The sequence below is a fragment of the Trachurus japonicus genome, chromosome 19 (assembly GCF_045865225.1).
Source record: "Trachurus japonicus isolate A0001 chromosome 19, Traja_1.0".
Lineage (NCBI taxonomy): Eukaryota > Metazoa > Chordata > Actinopteri > Carangiformes > Carangidae > Trachurus > Trachurus japonicus.
Window position 1 is genome coordinate 1,465,989 of NC_140925.1, and position 13,936 is coordinate 1,479,924.

At 42.0% G+C, this 13,936-nt stretch overlaps 1 protein-coding gene across 4 annotated transcripts in view; it reads right to left on the reverse strand.

Moving 5' to 3' along the window:
* Positions 1–13,936, reverse strand: part of ankfn1a (ankyrin repeat and fibronectin type III domain containing 1a) — a 92,303-nt gene that overhangs the window by 9,362 nt on the left and 69,005 nt on the right. For all 4 annotated transcript variants that reach the window (XM_085761749.1, XM_085761747.1, XM_085761750.1 and 1 more), the window contains exons 13-19: positions 10,058–10,148; positions 8,779–8,886; positions 4,665–4,764; positions 4,447–4,579; positions 2,663–2,779; positions 1,696–1,911; positions 464–630 (exon numbers count right to left, since the gene is read on the reverse strand). In XM_085761749.1, coding sequence (XP_085617875.1) covers positions 464–630; positions 1,696–1,911; positions 2,663–2,779; positions 4,447–4,579; positions 4,665–4,764; positions 8,779–8,886; positions 10,058–10,148 — 932 coding nt within the window. The remainder of the gene's footprint in view (positions 1–463; positions 631–1,695; positions 1,912–2,662; positions 2,780–4,446; positions 4,580–4,664; positions 4,765–8,778; positions 8,887–10,057; positions 10,149–13,936) is intronic.

The following is a 13,936-nucleotide window of genomic DNA, read 5'->3' on the forward strand; positions in this document are numbered from 1 at the left end:
GGTTATAATTAGGTTTGAATTAGGTTTAGAGTAACGGTTAAGTTTAGGTTATAATTAGGTTTGAATTAGGTTTAGAGTAATGGTTAAGTTTAGGTTATAATTAAGTTTAAATTAGGTTTAGAGTAATGGTTAAGTTTAGGTTATAATTAGGTTTAAATTAGGTTTAGAGTAATGGTTAAGTTTAGGTTATAATTAGGTTTGAATTAGGTTTAGAGTAATGGTTAAGTTTAGGTTATAATTAGGTTTGAATTAGGTTTAGAGTAATGGTTAAGTTTAGGTTATAATTAGGTTTGAATTAGGTTTAGAGTAATGGTTAAGTTTAGGTTATAATTAGGTTTGAATTAGGTTTAGAGTAACGGTTAAGTTTAGGTTATAATTAGGTTTGAAGGGTTAGGGTTAGGGTTAGGTGTTAGTGTGTTAGGGTGTGTGTGTGTGTGTGTGTGTGTGTGTGTGTGTGTGGTACCTGGACACGTTGGCGTTGTCACGGATACGGCTGTGACAGAGCATGTTGGGGGTCCTCTGGGACACCAGGACTCTGATCTGGTCCACGGAGCTGCTGAGCTTGAGGAAGCCCAGGTAGAGGCCGGGGGCCAGGCGGTGGCAGCTGCGCCGCTGGTAGGACAGGAGGTCCTGGGGGGGGGATATGATGATATAATAATTAATATATAATATAAAGTTTGTTTTTGTTTCGTTTTATTTTGGAAGTTTTATCACTTCCGTCTGTGCATCTTCCCACAAGCAGGTCCACGAGCATACACTGCAAAAACTCTACATCTTACCAAGAATATTTGTCTTATTTCTAGTCAAAACTAATCTCATTCTACCTAAAATAAGACTCATCACATTAAAAAGCAGCTTGTTTTTAGACACTTTTTACTTCTTTCAATCAGATTTTCACTTGAAATAAGTAGAAAAATCTGATAGTGGAGCAAGTTTTTCTTTCTTATTACAAACACAAAAAACTTGCTTTCACTGGCAGATTTTTCTACTTATTTCAAGTGAGAATTAGTTTGAAACAAGTGAAAATGATCTAAAAACAAGTTCATTTTTAAGCGATGAGTCTTATTTTAAGTGGAAAGAGTTTAGTTTTGACTAGAAATCAGACATTTTGACAAGAAATAAGACAAATATTCTTGGAAAGATTTGGAGTTTTTACAGTGTAAAAGAGTAAAACACACATGTCGCTGGGAGAGAATCAATAATGAGACGACAGACGACCTGACGACTGCCAACAAGAAGAAAGACGCAGTTAAAAGAAAAAAAGAGTCGTATTTAAATTATGGGTTCATTGCAACAGGTGATTTGACGTAAATTCATGCAAAACCACTGATGCACGTTGCCTTCAGGGGCAGTTTTTCATCAACAGTCTCTGTATTTCCCTCTAAAACAACTCTGTGTGGTAACGTTGTGTTATTATCTCATAGCGTGGTGAATGTGCAGCTCACAACTTGTCCACCAGAGCGTTGTGGAGTTGTTGGATTGTGTATTTGATGAGTTTGATGAGGGAAACCCAGAAATCCCATAATGAGCCTCTGTAGCGTAGCTCTGAGCAGCTCACGGCTCTGCTCCGCCGTTCTAAAAATAGCTTGCACCGACAATTAAAGGTAACAAACCCACTGCTATGACTATAGGGATTATGGTGATGGGCCAGTTTGACAAAATGTTGAACTATCCCTTTAAATGAATTAAAAACACCTGGATGGTGATGATGAGGATGTCCAGTGCGTACGGCTCTTCGGGCGTGGACAGGGACTTCCTCTGGCTCTGCAGCTTGGTCACCTGCATCCACTTCCCGCTGAACAGCGAGTGCTGACTCTCCGTGTCGCGCACCGTCACCAGCAGCACGTTGCCGTGGCGATCCTTGATGGGCTCGTAGTGGACGCGGCCCAGGTTGTGAGTCCCCAGGAGGTTCTGCAGGTAGAGAGGGAAGGACAAACTCAAAATCTTTCCAAGAATATTTGTCTTATTTCTTGTCAAAATGTCTCATTTCTAGTCAAAACTAATCTCTTTCCACTTAAAATAAGACTCATCACAAAAAATTAACTTGTTTTTAGATCATTTTCACTTGTTTCAAACCAATTTTTCACTTGAAATAAGTAGAAAAATCTGCCAGTAAAGCAGGTTTTTTGGGTTTGTAATAAGAAAGAAAACCAGGAGATTTTTCCTCCCTGTGTCAGACTCTATAACTCCTCTCCCTTCGCTGAGAGGGGAACATAAAATATGTCTAAGCACAACAACACCTCATTTCTTAAATTATGTTTTGGCCCCTTGGCATTTAGCACTAGTATTATATCATTTTAAATTATGTATTGCACTTAAATTAAGTAGCACAGTATTTAACCTATGTCTAGGTTAAATACTAATCTATCTATCTATCTATCTATCTATCTATCTATCTATCTATCTATCTATCTATCTATCTATCTATCTATCTATCTATCTAAACCATGAAACTTGCTCCACTGTCAGATTTTTCTACTTATTTCAAGTGAAAATCTGCTTGAAATAAGTAAAAAAGTGTCTAAAAACAAGCTGCTTTTTAATGTGATGAGTCTGATTTCAAGTTTGACTAGAAATGAGACAAATATTCTTGGTAAGAGTTTTGAGTTTTTGCCGTGTGGTTGAGGTGGTGATGAGGTCACGGCGAGGGGGCGTGGCCTACCTGCATCTGGCTGGCGGCCGTCAGCATCTTGTGTCGAGCCTGAAGCGTCGAGGACGAGGACATGGACACGGACATGCTCTGTCTCAGCCACCGCACGTCCTCCCACATGCAGGACAGCTGCTCACACACACACACACACACACACACACACGCACACGCACACACACACACACACACACACACACACACACACGCACACACACACACGCACACACACACAAGGTGAGACGCCGTCCGCCACCGCCACCGCTACACAACAGGTCCAGGTTTTTATATTCTAACCTTTATTTAACCAGGTTTGTCCCATTGAGAGACCTGGCCAAGAATGACAGCTGTAATGGTAAATCTTAATATTCCTTTGTTTTAATCACTTGAGACGTGCCTACACCCTACTTTCCCAGACTTCCTTCTGCAATTGTAAATTCAAGTTCCTTTACACTTAACCAACCATCTGTGATGCCCAACTTCCCACTTCCTAATTCACACTCAAACCCCTTTGTATTTTAAATTGTATCTCTTAACTCCATATGATGATACCTTCAAAGGTGAAGGTGTGAAAAGACAATCAGGGAAGAGGCCGGCTGAAGGACACAAACACACCCCAGAAGTGGACCTTCCCTCAGCTATAAATGTTTAGGTTTTCCCTTTGTCTTTGTCTTTTCTTTACCATCACCCACTCGGATATGAACTGACCTTTCCTTGCAACGAAATAAATGCATGTCGGCCGGCGAAGTCTCTATTTCATTATTCACCAACAGCAAACGGCTAAGAATTTCCACGACACAGCACATAGTCACATTAATTAAAAACACAAAACAAACAAACAAATAAACAAAACAAAAAACAAACAAAAAAACCCCCCAAAAAACAATTGAAATGACTAAAGTCCTGAGAGCGGAGACTGTAGAGACTGTAGAGACTGTAGAGACTGTAGAGACTGTCGGCCCTGTTAGTCAAGATTAGAAGGATTAGATGGAGTCGTCTCAAGAATGGCCTTGTAAATCAGCACGTACCAATGGCCGAGCCTGCGCACATATAAAGATGGCCAGTTTACTTTACTGTATAAGACACAATGATGAGTTAGAGCTCCACAGTTTGTAATAAACCTCAGAGCACCATGATACACACTATCCAGCATGTGGAGGCATTGAACAGAGGCATTCATTCATACACTGCAAAAACTCTAAATCTTTCCAAGAATATTTGTCTTATTTCTTGTCAAAATGTCTCATTTCTAGTCAAAACTAAACTCTATAAGACTCATCACCTAAAAATGAACTTGTTTTTAGATCATTTTCACTTGTTTCAAACTAATTTTCACTTGAAATAAGTAGAAAAATCTGCCAGTGAAAGGAAGTTTTTTGTGCTTGTAATAAAAACTTGCTCCACTATCAGATTTTTTCTACTTATTCCAAGTGAAAATCTGCTTAAAAGAAGTAAAAAGTGTCTAAAAACAAGCTGCTTTTAATGTGATGAGTCTTATTTTAAGTAGAAAGAGACATTTTGACTAGAAATAAGACAAATATTCTTGTAAAGATTTAGAGTTTTTGCAGTGTATATAACACATCACTGTAATCAATAATGGGAAGAAAGGTTGACTGACTCCACCAGTTTCTGTTTCACCCTAAAAGAAAAGCAACCATACTTGTTTCTAAAATAAAATCCAAGTAAAAGCTTCAGCTTCTTTACAGTAGCTCGGCTATAGTGAATATGTCATATATATATAGTTACTGAATATGTCCCCTTTAAAAGAGCAGGTTGCCGTGGAGACGAGCGTTGGTTACCTTGGTGAACCAGAGGAAGTCCTGCATGAGCGAGCTGCCGTAGGAGTCGTCCACCTCCACGATGGGGATCTGGTCCTCGGCCGTCACCAGCAGACTGTCCTTGTGGTAGAAGACCGCCGCCAGGTACACGCCCCTGTAACCACAGCAACCACAGCATGACGTCACTTCCTGTTTGTTCGCAGGCGCTATGAATGCTGGGAAACAGGAAGTGAACAAACCTCTTCAGTGTTTTCACAAACTTGTTGGAGGAGTTGAAGAGATGTTTGAGGCTCCTGGAGACCGACTGCTTCCTGCTGGGGTTCTGCAGCTTGGACGAGTCTGTTACCATGACAACAGATGGATCAGACCGTCAGTACACCTCCTCTGTTCCCTTCCCTTCTCCCTTCCTTCTTTCCACAATCCCTTTTCCCTTCCTTCTTTCCATTCTTCATTCCTTCTTCTTCCTTCCTTGAATGAATCTGTTCCCTTCCTCCATCCTTCCTTCTTTCCTCCCTTTCTCCCTTCCTTTTCCCTTCCTTCCTTCCTTCTTTCCATTCCTCATTCCTTCTTCTTCCTTCCTTGAACGAATCTGTTCCCTTCCTCCATCCTTCCTTCTTTCCACAATCCCTTTTCCCTTCCTTCTTTCCATTCTTCATTCCTTCTTCTTCCTTCTTTGAATGAATCTGTTCCCTCCCTCCATCTTTCTTTCTTTCCTTCTTTCCACAATCCTTTTTCCCTTCCTTCCTTCCTTGAACAAATCTGTTCCCTTCCTTCATTCCTTACTTCCTTCATCCTTACTTCTTCCTTCCTTTTTGACCCAATCTGTTCCCTCCCTCATTCTATCTTTCATTCCTTTTTCCCTTCCTTCTTTCCTTCCTTCTTTCCCTTCTTCATTCCTTCTTCTTCCTTCCTTGAATGAATCTGTTCCCTCCCTCCATCTTTCTTTCTTTCCTTCTTTTCACAATGCCTTTTCCCTTCCTTCCTTCCTTCCTTCCTTGAACAAATCTGTTCCCTTCCTTTCTCCCTTCCTTCTTTCCACAATGCCTTTTCCCTTCCTTCTTTCCTCCCTTCTTTCCCTTCTTCATTCCTTCTTCTTCCTTCCTTGAATGAATCTGTTCCCTTCCTCCATCCTTCCTTTTTTCCTTCCTTTCTCCCTTCATTTTCCACAATCCATTTTCCCTTCCTTCTTTCCTCCCTTCCTTCCTTCCTTGAACGAATCTGTTCCCTTCCTTCCTTCCTTCCTTCCTTCCCTTCGTCCTTACTTCTTCCTTCCTTTTTGACCCAATCTGTTCCCTCCCTCCATCTTTCTACCCTTCTTTTTTCCCTTCCTTCCTTCCTTCCTTCCTCTTCCTTCCTTGAACGAATCTGTTCCCTTCCTTCCTTCCTTCGTTCCCTTCGTCCTTACTTCTTCCTTCCTTTTTGACTCAATTGACCCAATCTGTTCCCTCCCTCCTTCTATCTTTCATTCCTTCTTTCCCTTCCTTCTTTCCCTTCTTCATTCCTTCTTTTTCCTTCCTTGAATGAATCTATTCCCTCCATCTTTCTTTCCTTCTTTCCACAATCCTTTTTCCTTCCTTCCTTCCTTTCTTGAACAAATCTGTTCCCTTCCTTCCTTCCTTCCTTCCTTCCTTCCTTTCTCCCTTCCTTCCACAATCCCTTTTCCCTTCATTCTTTCCTCCCTTCTTTCCCTTCTTCATTCTATCTTTCATTCCTTTTTCCCTTCCTTCTTTCCTCCCATCTTTCCCTTTGTCCTTCCTTCCTTCCTTCCTTCCTTCCTTCCTTCCTTCCTTCGTCCTTACTTCTTCCTTCCTTTTTGACCCAATTGACCCAATCTGTTCCCTTCCTCCACCCTTCCTTCTTTCCTTCCTTTCTCCCTTCCTTCCACAATCCCTTTTTCCTCCCTTCTTCATTCTATCTTTCATTCCTTTTTCCCTTCCTTCTTTCCTCCCATCTTTCCCTTTGTCTTTCTTTCCTTCTTTCCTTCTTTTCCTTTGTCTTTCCCTCCTTCCTTCCTTCCTTCCTTCCCTGACCCAGGAGGGTTAAGTGTGTGTGTGAGGTCATCAGGGTCGAGTCAGACTCTTATCTCCTCCCCTCAGGACAGTGATGCCAATCTCCAGACCCCCCCCCTCCCTTTGACTGCTGCTAATTAGGCATCCCATAATGAGGGTGAACAGACGACAGCCTGACGCTCACACAGAGTCTATACAGTATGAGTCATATAGAAACTATAGGGAACTCTCTACGTTCATGTAAAAGGTTTATATATAACAGCTGTAGTTAATACACATGTTTAAATGTTAATATGACATAAAGATGTGACATGAATGGAAGTTTAAACTCCATAAAGGAAACTACAGGTGTTTAACACGTGTTTTAAATGAACTCGCAGAAATAAATCCAATATTTAATTTAATTGACGTCTAACTCCTCCATATATGGTCATGTCCTGTGACAGACTGACAGCTGGTCGCCTCGTTAGTCAGCCTCCGTCCTGTTCTCACACACACACACACACACACACACACACACACACACTGTTTAAGACTCTACAGCTCATCTCTCTCTGTGTGTGTGTGTGTGTGTGTGTGTGTGTGTTCAGTCTGCTGCTGAATGGTTTTCTGAAACACTCTGCTGCAGCTACAGTTGTGTAACGATTCGTAGGCGGCAGGAAAACTAAAGGTCGTCTGAGTCTGATGGAGAAGGAGAGACTTCACTCTGAGGACATGAGGATGTGAGGACAAGGATACGCTGCCTACGTTTCCCAGGATGCAGCGGGGCGTGCAGATTAGGGGTGACGAGCCAGTGCACTATTCAGATTCGGATTCGGGCTTTTAAAAAACACTTTGGATTCGTATTCAGGAAGAAAGAAAGCGGAAGTGGATGCACTGACTTCAGCCGAGCTAGTGCTACGCCGAGCTAGCCGGCTAACTTCCGCTTTAGCTCTGGGCTAACTAGAACGGGAATAAAATAATTGAATGGTGCGGCTCTTCTAGACTTTCCAAACGTAATTGGACTGAATGGATCAAACTCTGGTAGTGAAACCAGTCGTTTCGCAGGAGTTGTGACACTCAAAAAAAATGATCCAGTGTTTTATAGCCGCTAGCTTCTTTTTCCCATTATCGTCTATGAAGAAAATGCTAAGTTGTTGAGCGGTGACCCTGGAAGTATCGCTGAGCACTTCCTGTCTACTGTGATGCAATGCATGCAGGGAGTTGCTGTTGCTTGGCAACCCTAACGTGAACTAGACACAGATGAAACAGAAACAGAAACCTGCTCGTGTTTAGCGCTCTACTGTTGTTGTGCTTCTAAGGCGGCGCAGCAATGTTAAGCTGCATTAGCGCCACCTACTGTGTTGGAGTGCACTGCAAAAACTCAAAATATTTCCAAGAATATTTGTCTTATTTCTTGTCAAAATGTCTCATTTCTAGTCAAAACTAATCTCTTTCCACTTTAAATAAGACTCATCACCTAAAAATTAACTTGTTTTTAGATCATTTTCATTTGTTTCAAACACATTTTTACTTGAAATAAGTAGAAAAATCGGTAACACTTTATTTTAAGGGGTCCTTGTTCCTGTGTATCTACCTAATTAATTACAGTGTAATTACCTATGTAACCGTATGTAATAACATATACTTACATTGTAAATACATAGTGTATTTTGGTGTACTTACAGGTCCTTGTTACACTTGTAATAAGAAATGCCAAAGTGGCCTCTCTCTTTGCACAAGCATTTCTTATTACAAGTGTAACAAGGACCTGTAAGTACACCAAAATACACTATGTATTTACAATGTAAGTACATGTTATTACATACGGTTACATAGGTAATTACACTGTAATTAATTAGGTAGATACACAGGAACAAGGACCCCTTAAAATAAAGTGTTACCGAAAAATCTGCCAGTGAAAGCAAGTTTTTTGTGCTTGTAATAAGAAAGAAAAACTTGCTCCACTATCAGATTTTTCTACTTATTTCAAGTGAAAATCAGCTTGAAAGAAGTAAAAAGTGTCTAAAAACAAGCTACTTTTTATATGATGAGTCTTATTTTAGGTAGAATGAGATTTGTTTTGACTAGAAATAAGACAAATATTATTGGTAAGATTTAGAGTTTTTGCAGTGTGTGAACCAGAACCAGCTGGTTATGAGCTGTTGCTGATCCAAACGTTTTTTTTTTCTTTAGGAAAAAGCTCCTGAATAATGAGGAGAAACTTCGGACAGAAAAACTATTCGGGATCAAAGCGTTATTATTTGTGAACTTCCGAATACGTATTCTGGTTCGTGTATACAGCCCTAGTGCAGACGCGCTGCCTACGTTACCCAGGATGCATCGGGGCTGCAGACACACTCACCTCCGCAGCAGTAGTGTGTGTGCGTGGCTCGGACCTGCTGCAGCAGCCGCTCCATGGCCTCGATGTGGCCGCGCCTCCTCGGCTCCCGGCCCTCGCTCTCCCTCCAATCTGAGCACACGGACACACAGACACAGAGAGACAGAGAGTATTCAATCTCCTCTGATTGGCTGAGAGGCTGCTCGCTCTCCTCTGATTGGCCGAGAGGCGCCATGACGTTACCGGTGTCAGAGGTGCAGTCGTGTTCTCACTCTGTGTTCTCGCTCTTTCTGCCTCTTTTAAAAGCAAAACACCCACACACACACACACTGTCCTTCACTGCTGCTGACATATGGACACACACACCGCACACACACACACACACACACACACACACACCGCACACACACACACCGCACACACACACACACACACACACACACACACACACACACACACACACACACACACACACACACACACACACACACACACACACACACTCTCACACAAAGCCAGGCTGAGTGTGTGAACAGTGTGTGTGAAGCTCGAGGCCACCGCTCAGCGAGCAGAGAAAAGGAGTCGTGACGGCGGTGGAAACAACACACACACACACACACACACACACACACACACACACACACGCATATTTATATATTATTATTGATTAACGGTCATCGGCCAATCAGATCAGGTTGTCTTCTGGTGAGGTCACAACCTCATATTCACTCATTTACTTAAATGATAATTACCGTTTTTTTACAACCTGGACCTTTAATTCTAGAATAAAATACGATCAGAAAGAGGAGGAGGAGGAGAAAGAGGAGGAGGAGGAGAAAAAAGGGGGAAGAGGAGAAAAAGGAAGAGGAGGAGGAAGTGGAGGAGAGGGAAGGGGAAGAAGGAGAAAGAGGAGGAGGAGGAGGAAGAGGAGGAGGAGAAAGAGGAGGAGAACTCACTGGAAGGAGCAGCTGAAGGAGGGAGGGAGGAGGAGGAGGAGAGGAGGAGGAGGAGGAGAAAGAGGAGCAACAGAACTCACTGGAGGGAGCAACTGAAGGGGGGAGGGAGGAGGAGGAGGAGGAGAAAGAGGAGGAGGAGGAGGAGAAAGAGGAGTAACTCACTAGAAGGAGCAGCTGAAGGAGGAGAAGAGGAGGAGTAACTCACTAGAAGGAGCAGCTGAAGGAGGAGAAGAGGAGGAGAAGAGGAGGAGGAGGAGAAGAGGAGAAGAGGAGGAGTAACTCACTAGAAGGAGCAGCTGAAGGAGGAGAAGAGGAGGAGGAGGAGGAGAAGAGGAGGAGTAACTCACTAGAAGGAGCAGCTGAAGGAGGAGAAGAGGAGGAGGGGGGCCCCCAGCCCTTCATGTTGTAGGCCGACACCCGGACGTAGTAGAGCCGGCCCTGGAACAGGAGAGAACATGATGTCATGATGATGTCATGATGATGTCACGATGATGTCAGGTAACAGGTGAGGAGAAGAAACACCGATGGAAGAGACAGGTACAGAGCCTCCTCTCCTCTGATTGGCCCACACCGACCTGCTGTCATCCAATCAGAGACAGTCAGTTTCAACTGTAGCCATGTTTCCATCCAAAGTGATTGGAATTACTGGGAAATGCGCATTAAAAGAAATTCGAATCGTGTGTGTTTCCATCTACGGACTTTGTTCATATGACCTAGAGCACTGGAAAAGAGAGTAGCGACACCACCATAGACTCCCGTGGTCACTTTATTCTCCCCCTAGTGGCAGGATATGGGTATTGCAAATCCGCCCAAGAAACCCATTCACTCCAATGTATGTGTGTTGCCAACTTGCTTGTAAATTGATGAAAACTGCTGTGTTTTTGCTTTTAGGTGTCTTGGTCATATTAAGTTATGCTTATAATTTATTCATTTCAAAATTTAAATTGTAACATTAATGTGAACAACTGTTTTTTTTTTTATAAACATAGATATAACACACAAAATAAAAGATGACAACACTTAAACACCATTACAAAATGTGACAAAATCAAACCCAAAACGTATTATGTTAAGTTTTTCCTCCAATTTTGATTAAAAAAAAGATAATTAATAAAAACACACGGAGCTGTTTACAGTACGTACCGGTCACACAGCGGACAAACACAGAAGGGGACGAGCGAACGCTTTACCGTTGCTAAGCAACCACCAGCTGTCAAAATAAATAACATAAAAAACCTGGCATGGAAATAAAATAAAAGCCAGCAGCACAATAACTTGCTTGACCAAACAAACAAACTAAAGAAAACACAGGCTTAAGTGGCGAACAGTTAGCTAACACAGTTGAATTTAGCGCGCAAACTGGTATGACACTTTAGTGGACTTATCTTTATCATTTAAAACAGCAAGCATTCGTGACACAACAATTAATGGCCACTATATGTTAATATTTATCTGTAAAAGGGTCCACGATGATGCTATTAACGTGGGTGATCTATAAATGTCCTTAAATTATTGAAAATACCGCACTTACTCATTCACCAACACTGCAGAGATGCCAGCTCTTGGGCGCATTTGCAATACCCATATCCACCACCAGGGGGCGTTTCCACTTGACCAATGCTGTCGCTACTCTCTTTTCCAGTGCTCTAATATAACCCAGTTGGGTTGTTCATATAACCCAATTAAGGGTTCACATTGACTACACTGCTGGGTTCTGTTAAACCAATCAAGTTGGGTTGCTAACTGAAGCTAGTACTCAACAGTGTGTCACAAACTTGCACATAACAACTATATTGTGGCAGGCTAGGGTTCTGTTTAACATAAACTCAAACAGAGACAAACTTTAGATCTTATAGCAGCTCATACACCACTTAACTACAGGGAGAATGCTGTTTGTTATCCTCAGACCACCAGACAAACTGCACACAAAGGAAGGGAGACCACCATAGTGCGAAATACGGGGGGGTTTGGGGGGGTCGGACCCCCCCGATTAACCCCTTGAGACCCCCTGAAAGACTCAAAAGCAAAATCTGAGGGGGGTCTCAATCTTGTCAAAAAATAAATAATATAATAATTTTATTGTGGTCAATTAAATGTGTTTAAGATCACCATGTCCAGTATTCATAATTCAAAACATTTATTCGTTTAACATTAAGCTGAACCGTGTCACCTGCGCATTATGCAAATTAGCCATGTGCGCCAGCCCAGCGCAGGAGTCGAGCCCACTCGCTATCAGAACAGAGGATCCCGTTCCTCTCCACCCTCTGCCGAAGAAAGTGAAGTTGAGGCCGAGTGCTCTGAAGACGTAGCCGCAGCCCCTGCTGCTAGCACTGGTGATTGGCCGCTTTTCTTTCTTTCTTTCTTTTTTTTTTTTTTTTTTTTTTACACCTAAGCAGGTGGGGTAATGGAAATACCGCAACCCTTGGCTTGACATTAAGGCAGGAAAATAACTTGAGGTAAGAGGCTAGCCTGCTTCAGCATACTATGGCCTGAACCCCCAGTGGTGTTGTTTGGCCAGGCGCCTGTTGTGAGCTATTTGTCTGTGCTTTTTCAATTTTTATGATGGCCCGTTATACGAATGTGATTTGTGGATGTGTTCAATGCTGTGTTTAAACGTATTTGCTAGATGGATGGTTAGATAAGGTCATAGGCGGCCTTACCTACTGTATGTTTCAACCGTTTCAATTGAAACGGGCCCCAGCCACCAGGGGGGCCCCCAGCTGCCAGCCACCAAGTCAAAGACAGTACAATAATTCATAGGTTTCACCTTAACATACACACACACACACAAACAGCTCTGTCCACCGTGCGGTCACACACTCGACCCCTGATCCGCTCTACAACCACTGATGCGCGCATCATGCCACACCGCGACTGTAGCCTACTAATCGCTCCTAATTAATAATACGGCAGGAAATATCAATAACAACGTACACTGTTAGCCTTTGCTGTAAAACCTACAGTTAATTACTTTAAAATGTCCAGTAAAATAACTTAAAAACATTGAACAGTATAAAACTGTAACATGCATTGCATCATGGGAGTTTTATTATAAACTAGAGTATATTACTGTATAATTTCAAAAATGCAGTAGTATACTGTTGTAGCATGGGTCCACAAAACAAAAACAGTTATTTACTAGATTACTTACAGTAAACTACACTTTTGTATTTTCTAGTAAGGTACTGTAGTTTGGATTAGGCGGGAATGCATCTAAAAGCCATTCACCAGTTGCCAGATACGTTAAACAAAAGAAGAGGACGAAGAAGACGGTGGACAAGTAAAGTCCATTCATCAACCTTGGTGGAGAGAGGCCGTTGCGGTAAGTTTAAATGTAGAAATTAAACGTCTTGATTAAACCTGACCTGATTTAGCCTTTGCTTAGCATAATGCTAACATTACTCTGAATGATGTTATTAGCCTGAGATGTTCAGACAGTCACAAACACATAGCTACTTACCGACCAAGGTTAGCTAACATTATGTCTAACTGCTAAAGTCATGTAGAAGATTAATATCTCGATAGACACCACTTGTGAATTTCACCAAAACATTATTAATTCGCCTGGGTCTATGTGCGTGCGTGTGTGAGTGCGTGCGTGCCTGTGTTTCATGGCAGGAGGTAACGTTAAGTAGCTAGTTAGGCTATGTGCTCTCTGGTGATAAATGTTCATACAATATGATCATTTGAATGCGGCCAAACTGCTGTATGCTGCTCGGTGTAACACCCGCCCTCCTGTGTGAGTCCTGCAGACTTGAGTCCGTTAAAATATTTATTTTTATTTTTGTCCCTAATGTCCTAGCTTTATAGCATGCTAGGATAGCCTTAGCCTGCTTGCTATTGTCGTCCCTTGTGCTCACTCTGTTCAGAGAGGAGCCAAGGCAGCCAGCCCAGTCACGTTTCTTGTCGAGAAGATTATGATTTATAATCTTGTGTGTGCGTCTGTAATATTAATTTGATTCAGTACCATTGTGATAGCCTTGACTAAGTTATATGTCAACTAAAATGCCCAGTAAAAATCTTAGAAACATTGAAAACAGTACAAAACTGTATAATTTCAAAAATACGGTATGATACTGGTCTCTTATACAATGCATCATGGGCCCACAAAGCAAAAATGGTTACCTACTGGATTATTTACAGTTAACTACACTAATACATTTTTCAAGTAAGGTACCGTTGTTGATAACAGTTGTTATAGATAATTTACAGTAAACAACAGTTTG